At 41.5% G+C, this 14,460-nt stretch overlaps 1 protein-coding gene across 5 annotated transcripts in view; it reads right to left on the bottom strand.

Moving 5' to 3' along the window:
* The window catches only part of PEAK1 (pseudopodium enriched atypical kinase 1), a 97,265-nt gene that overhangs the window by 17,635 nt on the left and 65,170 nt on the right, over positions 1–14,460 (bottom strand). For 4 of the 5 annotated variants that reach the window (XM_085233900.1, XM_085233902.1, XM_085233903.1 and 1 more), the window contains 2 exons: positions 6,659–6,775; positions 4,573–4,769 (listed from right to left, as the gene is read on the bottom strand). In XM_085233900.1, coding sequence (XP_085090026.1) covers positions 4,573–4,769; positions 6,659–6,775 — 314 coding nt within the window. The remainder of the gene's footprint in view (positions 1–4,572; positions 4,770–6,658; positions 6,776–14,460) is intronic. The other variant, XM_085233905.1, reaches the window with a different exon arrangement.

Below are 14,460 nucleotides of genomic sequence, written 5' to 3'. Positions count from 1 at the left end.
ACAAAGGCTATTATTTCAGGAGGCAGTTTCCTAATTTGCCTTGTCCGTGTGACTCCTAAGCTTGCACCAGTGAGAAAACAAATCAGAGTGGCAGCAGCCGAAACCCTCTCCAAGAAAGGTAAGATTTGTAAGTGTTTCTTCCTGACTCTGTATTTCCTGCCTGCTTTAATGGCCCTGTCCTCCAAAAGCCATTCATACAGAGGAGTGCTGCTACTGCAACCACTGACTTTCACTGCTTTAGCTTTTGTATAGCTTTTGGAGCTGACATAAAAACATAACCAGAGGAGCTTTTATAACCAGAAATAAGCCTTTCAGATGTCTGGTAGAGTAGCAGGATCCAGAGAACTGCAAGAACAAGTCATTATGTAGTTTCTTTTTCAAGTATTCCCAACTCAGGAAAATGAGCTTGTAAAGCATGCCATGTTTCAGTGTAGCTCCTCACCACAAGAACCAGTTTTCCATACTGAAAGCTATCCGTGCCGGTTAAGTGCCTGACAAACGCTATCTGGCCTGCTTTTATGCTGACTTCTTAACGCAGGGCATTACTTTCATGCCCAGTCAGCTCAGCCTTTCCCAAGCATGGCATGGATACAGCATGCACATTCTTTACATCACTGCCTGGGAAGAAAAAGTTTGTCTTCAGATTTGTTCCTGCTTGAAGACACAAGAACATTCTTTTGCACACAAGTACTGGCAAAGCATTTGCTTTTTTTCTTGCCTACCATTTCATTCTCCCCTTGAACACTTCACTCAGCTTCCTCAACTGCTGCACAGACTCTCCAACCTTACAACCCTGCAAGATGAAAGGAGGAACAGGCACAATATCAAGCTACCACTTAAAGATCTTTCAAGGGGCTTCTAGGCTGTTCAGAGACTGAAAAAAAAATTAACTCTTTATAGACAGCAGCTTTATGGAGAGCTTTAAGTAATTCTATAGTACAAAATCTTCCACTGTAGAATCTTACCACGCAATTAATGCAAATTAATAAATTACAAATTAAATATTAATTAATAGTCTCTGGACACCATGCAGAGGTATGAAATTCTAAATCAGCCTTAAAACAGATTTTACTTTATTTCTCTGGGTAACTGATTCATCATTTTTACAGAATTTTCACATTTTGCACGGCCAAGAAAAGCAAACATGAATAATCATACACATACAACGTGGGTAACCAACCTTCCAGGACAACGTCTATCAAAATCCCAGCAGAACTAAAGTGAAATCCATGGATTCTATACTCCAGACACCAGAGAGGGAGAGGAATTTTTGAGTGGCTCCTTCTGTGCCTGCAGGGAACCTGAGATAGGGCTGGGCAGACCACATGGCTGCATCATAACATCTCATCAGTAGTTTGAGACTGCACAGAACAACCTTCTGCAGTGAGAAGGGCTTGGTTACTCTCATGGCAGCTGAGGGTTAAAAATGAGATACACATAACCTCTCTACTCTTATTGATACACCCAGCACCCTCCTGAGCTCTTTTATACCATCGCTGTGGTGGGATCTTTTATTTCCTAAAAAATCACAAGTCTGTTATGTTGTATCCAATTCCCAGAAGAGAATCCCCTATCTTGCAAGGCTTTCCTGCATTGTTTTAATTCCTAGGTGTATGCATTTACACGTTGGATGAAGTAACAGCTACTACTTGCACTTTATTTTGCTTGTATAGCTCTGGCTTGTATTTTATAAATGAGCTTTCTCAAGCTTTGCATCTGCAGTTCGGTACCTGACAGATAATTGCTTGCAGGCAGGACTGCAAACTGCTGATGGGACAACTGCTGTGAGAGAAGTGGAGGGCCAGAACCAAACGTATTTGAGAACAGTATTTCTGTACACTATGACCTCACTGCAGACAAAAATTTACCAATCTTGCTGTTATTTCTGTTCCTAAAATTTCATGTAACATTCACAACAGAAGACAAGACACTTATCAAAGTAAGGATGTGATGTTGTTTGCTTTTCCATAAAAAAAGGAAGAGCGTGTATTAGAATAGTATTTAAAAAGGCAATCTTGTGCATTATGCTGCAAATTGCTATGTTCATTGCTATAGCAAATTGCTGTATGTTTTCCAAACTCCGACATAGACTGCAGTACGTAACCATAAAAAGGTAACTGTAGATACAACTGCAGCTGAAACAAAAGCAAGCATAATTTAACTCAATTATCTTACATATTTCCTTATTATCCTATCTCTCATTTCCACACGTTGGTATTTGTTAACTCCACAAAATACATGATTTTGCTGCTGGGCTGGCGGAAGAGTGCAAACAAGTAGGAGTTGCTCTGTGCCCTTACCTACTCATTTTGTGATAGCTATCTGAATTCTGGTGAAGCCGCTCGAATAAACCAGGAGAAAGTTTGAATTGCAGCCAGAGAACGCAGAGCCATTTAGGGTAGCATTGCTTTTAACAACTAGCAGCAAGCTTGCCAAGTCAGGCTAAGTCAAGCCTACAAGTTACTTTAACTCTTTCATGTCTAAAATGTACTCTGGTGACCGTGAAGCTGGATGTGACCTGAGGGTGAGGATAAGATTTGGAACGAAATGCTCATCTCCTTCCTTCTCAGAGACCCCCTGAACCTGTGGGTTTTGTGTATGTCCACAGATGAATGTTCCACAATTTCTCTGGGCAACCTGTTTCAGAGTTTCATGATGTTTTATGATTACATTTCACATGAGTTTACTGCTCTCACTTTGTGAGACGCTGTGGGAAGAAAAGAGGTCTACAAACAAAAGCACTTCTAACCAGCATCAGGCCTAACAGCCTGCAGAAGTGAACTCAACTGAGTAAAGATTCAAATAAAAGAACCACAATGACATTACTTTGGAAGTGAAATGCAAGCAATCTTTTGACTGTAGGAGCACTATGGCTACAAAACAGCGACCTCCTCATGAGCAGTGATATTTCATGCATTAAATGTTGCAGTAGTTTCATCCTTTTATAAGTTAGTCTGGTTAGGATTATGGGCTAACCAGGCATCAGCAGTTTTATGTAGCTAGATTTACTGTCTGGGCCATATCTGTAATGTATTTATGTCCTAAATATGGAAAACATATTGATGCCGACCTATACTTATATCTCAATGAATGGAAAATAATTAATTAGGTCTTTGGATAATTCCACCATAAAATTCTTAATTTTAGTTGTTCTTGAATTACAGTTTCTTGGTAGATGTTGATATCATTCTTTTTCAGGGTATTTTCCTCCTTACATTTCATAAACAGTAAATCTAAATTTAATTATGCTTTAATATAAGAACAGGCAATCTCAGTCCCAAATTCACATTTCAGCAAAAAATATGCAACAGTATTGCTAAATATGTAAGAAATGTATGCACCTGATGGTTTAAAACTTTGGTCCCCAGTCCCTCAAACATGTATGGACATGCCAAAGTCTTATATGTCTGAGCCATCTCAGTGCAGTCAGTTTATTCTTGTATTTACATATTCCTAAAAATAAACAAATGAGGGATTTTTGCTCTTCTAGAAAGCTGGCTGCAGGTACTCCTAAATTCACAGTTCTCCAAACCAAAACACTTTAGAAAACAAGGTGCATCATATTGTTACTGTGCTTTGGAGGATGCTTATTTGCCTTCCATAGAAGCCCTGCGTACATGCAGTCTTTAATATGACTCAGGAACTCAGTGGTAGCTGAACCAACGGTGCAGTATTTTCAGGATATTCCTACTTTACATTTATACAAAAGAACAGAGGTAAACTCTCAAACTAGGATAAGAAAAGCTTCAGGCAACAAAAGATGACTGCAGATGTTTCAGCAGTTAGTGATACTGTAAAATAAAGGGCCTTCTCTTCTGCTAAAGTTTGGAAAAACACTGAAATCTAATTACTGTTTTCAAAACATTGATAATTTGATCTGTATATTAAGGCTCTTTGATAAAATTCCTCCAAATAAATCATAGGATCATAGAATGGCCTGGGTTGAAAAGGATCACAATGCTCATCCAGTTCCAACCCCCTGCTATGTGCAGGTCGCCAACCAGCAGCCCAGGCTGCCCAGAGCCACATCCAGCCTGGCCTTGAATGCCTCCAGGGATGGGGCATCCACCACCTCCTTGGGCAGCCTGTTCCACTGCCTCACCACCCTCTGAGTGAAAAACTTCCTCCTAATATCCAACCTAAACCTCCCGTCTCAGTTTAAAACCATTCCCCTTGTCCTATCACCATCCACCCTCACAAACAGCCGTTCCCCTCCTGTTTATACGCTCCCTTCAAGTACTAGAAGGCCACAATGAGGTCTCCCAGAAGCCTTCTCTTCAAGCCAAAACAACGTATCCTTGAAAAGCATCTCTGAGACATTCTTAGAGCCTCTCTGAGACCTAGTAGAATCATAGGAGAGAAAGCCTTTGTGTTTGTTCAATCTTTACTTTCCTGGTTGTATCCTTCAGAACGAGGCAAGATAATTTAACCTTCTTCAAATAGAAATTACAAGCATATCCTTAGGAACCAGCTTTATGAAAGCTATTAGTATTAAGTAGCTTGAAAGACAGGGTTCTTCACACACACACTCGGATCTAAAACTCTTATTTTCCTCTGTAAGTATGCATTTACCTAAATTGCTGTACGTAGCACTGCAAGGATTCAAGTCAGAAGGATGTGGAGCTTCTTCTTTGTCTTCCTCCCCCTGAGGGGCACGGACAGCTGACACTGGTATGACCGAGGCACTGCCACCATTGTCCTGCTTCACAAACACGGCTCTTGGGACGCGGGGGGACAAGTCCTCCAGCGTGGTATCATCGGGCACTTGACTGAAAGAAACAGAAGAAAATCATTTGGAGACCAGGGCTAGACCCTAATGGCACAACACCAGAATGTGCATTAAAGGGAAGGAAATTAAGAAATAAGCTCCTTCTGCCCACCTCTTCTTTTAAGAATAACTTTCTAAAACGCTTATTTTTTTCTTATTAAGTTCACCTTAGTACAACTTTTGACTCAAATAGTAAAAATAATTCCTACCTTTCATACAAAAGAGATAATGAAATGATTTACAGCTGACTACAGTCAGCACATGTGTGCAGGAACGACTCTGCATAAAAGGTGTGGGACTCATACAGCAGCAGAGGTTAAGGTGCCTTTTATCAAAATAATTTTACCTAAATCAAAGATACTGGGGTACAGTGAGGGGACTGTAAGTGTTAATAAATGCATACAAATTTAATAATGCATTTTCATATACTGGTAGGATTTTGGGAACAGACTTTGGGAAACCTCGCAGTCAACTTCCCATCTAACATTCTCCAGGATTAGCATCCGTCTTCTCGTGTATGAGGTCAGTCACAAAGGCCAGGAAAACATTCCTCTGTGCCTGCTCTTAGCTATGAACTCCTAATCGAACTATGATTACTTATAGCACAGAACTACAGACTGATAGGTTCAATCAGCTTTCACGGACATATTTGCAGCAATAGGATTTAAAAATTATAATCAAAATAGCACTGCGTTCAGGTTTATTAAACAAAAATGGCTTATTAAACAAACAAACAGTGCTGTTGAAAATGTAGCAGCAGGTATCAATAACGTGCCAGATAAAACACATTGGAGATGGAACAAAATATTTCTGTATTTTTATGCTTTCTCACTCACAGGAACAAATACTGATGATAGCCAAATCTTCAGAGCATCTGTCCTACCCACCAGTTCTCATTATTCCATCCTGACCAAATTGAACAGGAAGAATTTTAAATACTCGTGCCTTCCTAAGGGTGAGGGGTGAGCGCCTCCTCCAAAAGATGATCACCACATCATGTAAAAAGGTGTTTAATTTTTACACCAAAGACTTAAAACAATGCAACCTCTGATGAGCAGCAACAAAAAATCTGCTTTTTGAAATAGGCAGAGCGGCTGAGTTTCCACGGTACAAATCCTTACAGTGGGAAGGCAGCTGAGCCTCAAAGAGTTAACAGAAGTGATAAGCACTGGTCTTTCCATTCTAATCCCAAGCCAGAATACTGAAAATCATGATACACAACCATCTAGCAATCCCAACCCGACTGCAAAGATTAAAACATGCCAACAGTTTGCACAACACAAGGCCCCACGTATGGCGCAGCACGCACATGCTGTTCTGCCCTCAGCCTCATGAGCTGTAACTGCAGGCGGTTGCAAACAAAACTCATTAGAACTTGTTAGTAAAGAAGGAAATGGCACCACTTCAAATAGCTGCAGCCTTTAATCAGCATTAAAAATTTTGTTCATTTTTAGTACCGTGCATAGCAATGGTGTGAAGAACATTCCACGTGCCCTGAACAGATCCACATGAAAGAGTTAACCTACGGTAATTCCAGAGTAGAGCGCATATGAAATTAAAGCAGTGAAAAGGCTCTGAAGACGATGAGAATTAAACTAAAGACCTACTCAGGTAGTTGCTGTGAATTACATACATACCCGCGTTGCTCAGTAAGGAAGTTTTCTTTCAGAAGGAAGAGTTTCTAACAGCTCTGCAGCTCTGCCATGGCCGCCCAGCAGAACTAGCACGGCTCCAGGCCATGGCTTAGTATCGACTGGTGTGGTACAGAGCAGACTCATTCCCCATACCAGACACATGCAAGCACAAACGCTAAACCTAAGCTCAAAAGCATTCCGCCAAACAACGTAAACCAACAGCGCCAAGGAAGAAAGAAAAAAAAAACCAACTCACCCACTGTACTCACTCACACAATTCCCCATTAAAGGAAATTCTTTCAGGGCCTTCTTGAGTCTTTTAATCATGTCTTGAAACTCTGGCGAGCCATTGATTCCACAGTGTTCTGATGCGCTACAAGTTGTGCAAGCTGTGAGCAACAGGCTGAACTCTGCACAGAGTGATACACCTACTGCACCTTCATGTTTACCTTCGGGGGTTGGCCCAGGGACTTGCCAGAGCGCCCCAGGAGAGCACTGAGTTACAGCCCTGCCTTCTTAACTCTTCCACTGCTTCCGTGCATGGAAAGCAGGTCACAAGCTACTGCATCAGGGTTTTGGTATGACAGCTATGGTCTTAGTCATGTTAATTAGCTAAGGAAAAGCAGGTTCAGATTTCAGCTGGGGTCTGAAGAACTGAGGCGAGCCCACTGTTAAAAGTAAGCGAATCTTGAGCTGGTATTCCAACCCATTTTAGTGTCCAAAACCAAATACATACTGAACTGCAGCAAGGAGATGTCAAGCCATGAAATCTGTGAGGAAATGTTTCCCTGTAACTTAACAGTGATGAGAGAGAGATCCTGAGAGATGAAGCATACGTACGCTGACTCAATGAGCAAAAAGCCAGCCTGTAATCATCTCTGTCATCACACAGGGGGAACAAAAGGGGAAAACCTCCTTGCTCATTAAACTACGAGAACCAAAGGCACGATTGCTTTTGCTTCATGCAGTTGTCTGAACAGTTAAAAATATATCAGTGTCCAAGAAAAGCAGAGCAGAGTGTCTGATAAACAAACTGTTCTTTGAGATCAGAACCATTAAAGCCTGATTTTTTATAAATTCATATATTCTTGTTGACTGCAAGTGATACTGAAAGCTATCCCCTTATTTGGGATATTTATAGATATTTTGCCAGGGTGGATTCTTTGATGCCTTGCGTAAGAGCACATATTTAGCTTCTGCCATAGAGGGTGCAGTCTGCCCTGTCCGAGCCTTTTACTGTTCCCTGCTTTATTTCAGAAACAAACTTCACAGGAAATGAATTACTTCCCTTAGAGAGCTCTGCTCCTCAGGCACACAGGGCAGAATCCACACGATTCTGTCACAGAGGGAGGAGCCCTCCATACACAGCCAGCACGTGTTTTCTCAACAAGCTGAAACTATGCATGGCAAAAAGACTTGACACAGCAATGACTGTCCTTCAGATAACACATTACTGAAAGCATATACTTGAGATTTACACATGTACAAGCTCAAAATTGTTTTAAAAGCAGCCTCCTGTGGGATCAAATGCCTCCGCTTCTTCCCTCAGCTTATCCTGCTCTACAGTTTCTGTAAGATGATGTGGTCTAACCTGCCTCAGTCTCCTGGGAACAGGAAACGTGTTGTTTTTTATAAGGACGGTGGCACCACAGCTATTGTGTGACCCACATTTTGCTCTGCTCAATGCAAGCCTTCTCCATCAGTGATTAATAAACAGCAATGAATACGAGGCAGAAAAAGAAGTGAGTGATTCTGGAAGTGTACTCATGGGCCTGGGTCAGACCTAGAGGTCAAGCTGAGGAACAGCAGTCCTGCATAAGGCAGGCCTTGCATCCAAGCAGCAGAAATTAGTGACAGAAGCACAGCAAAGAGTTGATGGGGCCTATGCTCAGCTGAGACTCCAATTATTTTGATGTCCACTCCTCCCCAGTGGATATTAGCAGAGCAATAATCCATTGTAAGCACACAGGTTGAGATGAGAGAGCCTGATAAAAAAGATGGCTTAATTTTACACAAAAGGCCTGAGAACTTCTAAATACATTTAGTTTCAAGGAGATCCTTGGGAGACCCCCTCAGACCTTAGCAGTTTTCAGCCAACTAAGCTAAACCAAATCCTAAACGCACTGATTAATGCTCGAGGAAAAATGCAGAGAGGTTAATCGTTTGGGGGTGGTCAAAGGCCAGCTTGCACCGAAACCTCCACCCCGAGCACAAACCACTTTATCTCTGCAAATCGCAGTACTCTGTGGGTACAGAAAATCCCTTCCAGTGCCTCGCGCACTTCAGTTTTCATCACTGCCACGTGGCAGCCACAGTCACTTCAGAGGAAGGCAAAAGAAGCTTTACAACTGGCAATCCGCGACAGCTGAGACATAAAGTTTATTCCCAGTTCTTATTATTTACAAGTTAGCTTATTCCTGAAGCATGAGAATTGGTACTCATTTATTATTATTTTTAAAAGTCTTTGTAATGCAATGTTTGCATGGATAATGGGAATGCATTTCCTAATCCAGCAGAGACGTCCTGCTAAGCTCTTTAGTGTCAGTGAAACTCAATGGCAATGAGTTCCACAGATTAACTGTGCATTATGAAAATCACTTTTCTTTGGCCATTTTTACGTCTTCAGTCTTTCCATTTTACAGACTGCATTAGAGGAGTTAACAATTTTCCATTTATTAATCAAAATTTGTAAAATAATGAATGATAATCATAGAATGGCTTAGATTGAAAAGGACCTTAAAGATCACCCAGCAGCAACCCCCTTGCCGTGGGCAGGATTGCCCACCACTAGACCAGGCTGCCCAGGATCCCACCCAACCTGCCTCTGAATGGCTCCAGAGATGGGGCACCCAGAGCTCTCTTGGCAACCTGATCCAGTGCCTCACCATCGTCTGAATAAAAAATTCCTTCCTAACACCTAACCTAAATCTATCCTCTTTTAGCTCAAAGCAATCCCCTCTTATCCTATCGCCATCAGACCATGTAAAAAGTTGGTCTCCTTGCTGCCTGTAAGCTCCCTCCAGGTACTGGAAGGTCACAATGAAGTCTCCAAGGAGTCTTCTTTTTTCCAAGCTAAGCAAAGCCAGGTCACTCAACTCTTCTTCACAGGAGAGATGCTCCAGCCATCTGATCATCTTTGTGGCTCTCCTCTGGACCCACTCCAACAGCTCCACATCCCACTTGCACTGGGGGTCCCAGGTCTGCACACAGCACTCCAGATGGGGCCTCACAAGGGTAGAGTATAGGAAAACAATTCCCTCCCTTACACGGCTGCCCACCCTTCTGGTGATGCAGCCCAGGACACCACTGGCCTTCCGGGTTGCAAGAGCACACTGCTGGCTCACATCCATCAGGACCCCCAAGTCCTTCTCAGCAGTGCTTCTCTCAATGAGTTCTTCTCCCAGTCTGTACTCATATCTGGGATTGTCCCAACCCAAGCACAACACCTCACACTTGGCCTTGTTAAACCTCACTTGATTCACATGGACCCGCTTTTCAAGCCTATCCAGGCCCCTCTGGATGACATCCCATCCTTCCGTTGCATCAGCTGCACCGCACAGCTTGGTGCCAGCAGCAAAAGGTTTTGGGTTCACGTGACAGCCTTTCCTTAACACCAGTGCAAGCGGTCCTGTAAACTGGGGAAGAAGTCCTCTCAAGTTTTCATTACAGACCTACTGTGGTTTTAAAATTGTATTTTCTTCTAGAGTGGTTTCAGAATCACCTCTGGAATCTGCAGGGCATGATCAATGACAATGAGAAAATGGGATGTGATAGCAGTGATCATTCCTGCCTATCTCTGGACCTGCATTTTTGAAGACCAGCAACTCCAACTGTGCTTTTACTAGATAATCCGTTACATTTCCTGGCTCCTGATCCACTAAATCAAGCGAGTCTATGTGTAAGCTCTATTCCTACGCTGTTCAGCTTCACAAAGTCCAGGCCACGCATGATGTGTGCTATGGCACAGCCTACCACCCCAGTTACTTTTATTTTTTTCCTTACTTAACAGTAATGTAACAAAAGCAGCTAAAAATCTATGGAAGAGCAAACCCATACAGGGCCCTTTAAGTCTTGGTGATCTAAATCACCTCATTAGAGTTGTCTTTCTCAACTACCTAAATGTGGAAATTTGATTCCTAATTCAGGTTGTTGGTGTAACATCGGCTTACTGTAATTTACAGCAAACAGTTTGAACAGTATTCAGCAACTTCAAGACAATCAACATATCAAAAAAGATCACTCGTTGTCCTCTGATACCTACAGAACTCATTAAAATGCCCAGTAGAATTCCTACAGGCTATTTTTTGATGAAAACAGCCTTAAAGAAACCCAAATTGTTGACACAAAAATATGCTTTTTAAGGAAAATGTTCAAAACAAATCTTCAAAACATATACAACCATGGACATAATGGCCATTTCATCATTTCAAAAGGTCTAACAACCTTAGGGCTCTTTTGTAGCTACAGGCCAAGAAAATTCATGTCTGTTGATTGTTAACCTAGTTCCAAATCCTTTTGACCATCATCTTAGGAGTCAGGTTAGTAATCCCAGCTTTAGCTGTGAAGAAATGCTCTCTTACCTAAACCAGAATGGAAAGAATACACAGACCTCACTACTTGAAATATTCCAGTAAACATACAGTTTTATCTTTAGTTTATCCAACTCTGGCCCATACAGACTATAAAAGAAAGTCAGGGGTGACTTGTGGCTGTGAAAGGAAACTACTCAGCTTAACGCAGAACTGGAATGGAAATGGCTGCACACAATTCACCTGCACCTTGATTTACAAGATGCTGCAATCTACAAACAGGGCTGAACGATTTTAGTTCAGTTCTGATGTGGTTTATGAAGATGGGAAAGAAAGACTCAGAAGGCAGAGCTGCAGTTTTCTTTCAGGAAATGCCTCAATCTAAAAAGCTGCTATGGGTGTAAGCAATGATCTCCCAATGAGAGAAGAAACTTTATCTTGGGAAACCCCCACAGCAAGGTGCTGATCCATTAGATAACCAAGCCTTTGAAGAAGCAGAAAGATGACTTTGTTTTGCTTTTTAAACTTCTGTGTGGATTCCACCTCCATCGCTTACGATGGCTTAGGCCACAGATGTTGTCCTGTTATCCTTTTTGAGGTCAGTGTTAGCTGTTGCCTGAGAACATCTGCTGCACACACACACAAAAGCCCCACAAGAGGTCTGAGAACACCTGGCTTCCATTCCATTACAATGTGGCTGATGTGATGGCTGATTTTCAGCAAAATCTAATCCACCTATAATTTTTTGGCATAAGTATTACATTAGCATTTGCCTTCTCCTTTGGAACCACCCTGTATGCAGCCTGGCTTGAAACAGAAAAACCAACACAGGGATAAAATCATACCAAGCTTTTTCATATAGCTTTCCCAAACAATTGTGTATTTTGCCAATGCTGTTCAAAGGATGAAATGACTTCTTGGTGATAACTTTAAATACCTCCAGACAGCCCTGCTTTGTGGTTATCTTATCAATCGCTACCAGCTTTGTAATCCATTGAAAAGTAAGGAAATATTGTGCATTTATTTAATTTGCTTTCAGGACCCCCCAGTAATTTGACATTTTAAAAGCTTATCTTATTTTCCAGGTCATCTGTTTGTTTCTTTCAGTGACTTCGCTGTTGTTGGCATTCTCAGAAACACGTCACGTTTGTTGACTGCTATCTTCCTATCTTCCATTTCCCTCTAAGCCTCTGCAAGCTTAACCAAAAATCTTAAATACCTTTTCCAAGCACATACCTTGGCCTGAATTAGTACTAACCTTTCATAAACATCTGGTGAGCTAACACAAAACAAGAACAGCATCATCTTAAAGACTCCTGTTTGTGTGAAAATGGAAGTTGACAACCCTGATTCTTACCTACTAGAATATTAAAAAGTCAAAACTCTTAAATGGAATTCCTTATTTTTTTGGCAGTATTAGGTTTCTCTGTCTGTAACAGTATTAAAAATTCATGAAGCTAACAAAAAAATAACTGAAAACAAAGACATCCACTGTTCTAACCATTGCAGCATTTCAGTGTATTTCCTTTTAGAAACCACAGAACAGTATCATTAGAAAGAAGACATTTCAATTCTAATGCTTGGAAAATTCTGACGGCCACCAGGGAAAATTGCCTTTTGCCTATATCACCATGGCTTGCAGAAAAATGAAAAGCAGTAATACTTTTGGAATAAGAAAGGACGGAATGACCACCTGCCTTCAATAGTATGGGTCCAAGAGACTCCAGTGAGTGCAGGAGCACAAAACAGGAGAACAGCACCATCCCTAGGGTAGTCTAAGAACAAGTGCCAGCAGTGCGTGCAGCCTGTAGTCCTTCACTGCAGGTTACCCCTGAGATAAGCAGTATTCTCCTCGGATCATCTCCCCAGTCTGCTCACCAGAAGTGACCACACAAACTATTTTGGTGGCACATGGGAGGCAGTGAACCTTCCGATGGCAACGTATTTGGCAATGCTGCTGTCACAAAGCCACTTCCTCCAGAAGATAATGGAAAATACGGGTTCCTCTAAAGGGAACACAGAGGGCACAAACCTCTCCGATGCACTGGTTCTCTAAAGCTGCTTATTTCTCCCCATTTAACTGAAAGAGATTAGACTCCCGTGAAGACTTATTCAGCCTGGGTACGTTCCCCATTGTCTTCAGCTATAGCATGCACTGCATTTGGGGCAACTGCTTCAAATTTAAATCTACCAAATCCAGCCTTCTATCACGCTACGCTAAACTTTATCACCACCTTACATTACAAACCCCAAAGCTTTCCAGGTCTGACAAAAGGCAAGCAATGTGAAAAGCAGTGCTGCTTTCCATGAGAACACCGTATAGCTCTTCCCAATTGTGATCTAAAAAGATTTAACTCTGCTCGATGCAGTGGTCACTCCTGGTCAGTTAAGACTTATTTCACTTCAAGGCAAACAACAAACAGCTTACAGCAAGCTGAAGTAAACTATGCTCACACAGGGACTTCTGTTAGCTTAAGTCAATTTACAAACCATTTTAAATCTAAAATCACTGTAATTTTCTTTAACAGATAAGGCAGTAAAGGAGGAAAAACCACAAAAAGACACTGCCATTACGCAGCTATTTTGTGAGGCTCACACGTGTAAGTCACAAAGTTTACAGAATGATCCATTTCCTACCATTAGGTTATTGCTTCAATGAATAATGCAAACGTGAAGTTATTTTGGAACTGATTTGTATAATCACTAACTTCAGAAGACTTGGTCTGATATATCCAAGGCTGCGTTCTGCACTCAGTGAAATGCAAACTACATCCACACGGTGGACTGCAACAAACATGTCAAGCATGGCAAAGAAATCTGGGATGTGTTGAAAACAATGAATATCTGGAAATGTTCTGATCTGTGTCATGTTCTGACACAGCCAAAGCAGCACGTGTGTCCTTGATGGGGAATAAACCACAACCTCAGCCATTCAAGTACCAGGAATTTATAGGAGTAAAATAAATAACCTGGTCAAATATTCTCAAAAACAAAACATGGCTTTAGTAAATAATGATGAAGAAAAATTCAAGAAGAGATCATTCAACAATACTGCTGGGCAAAAAAGAAGCAGTGGGCTCTGCTGAATGCAGCACAGTTGGGGAGCAAACTATATTACCTGCTAAAGGCCTTGTAGAAGGTAGATTGCTTATTTTATAGATAATTTCCTTCTATGATTACTTTTCACACGGCTTATTTCTGGAGCATGGCAGAGATGCTGCAATGTCGTATCAAGTTAATTAGCATCTCTTGTTATCGCGTCTATGTGAGATAAAGTTAGCACACCACCTTTTATGTCACACAGAGCTTTTATCTCTAATTTTCAATAGCTGTCATCTATTTCTGCAGAGGAATTCTTTAGCTTCTCTACAACATAAAAACTATTTCTTCAACTAGAAATTCAGGAAAATGTATCAGATCCAATGTAGCATGGCAATCACACTGTATTAACAGACCTACAAACACAAACCCCAAACAGGTACTGTCCCTGGTAATTTTTTTCTTACTGATAACTGATATCATGCAAAGA

Source organism: Meleagris gallopavo, chromosome 12, assembly GCF_905368555.1.
Source record: "Meleagris gallopavo chromosome 12, MGAL_WU_HG_1.1, whole genome shotgun sequence".
Lineage (NCBI taxonomy): Eukaryota > Metazoa > Chordata > Aves > Galliformes > Phasianidae > Meleagris > Meleagris gallopavo.
This window is presented reverse-complemented; position numbering and strand designations above follow the sequence as displayed.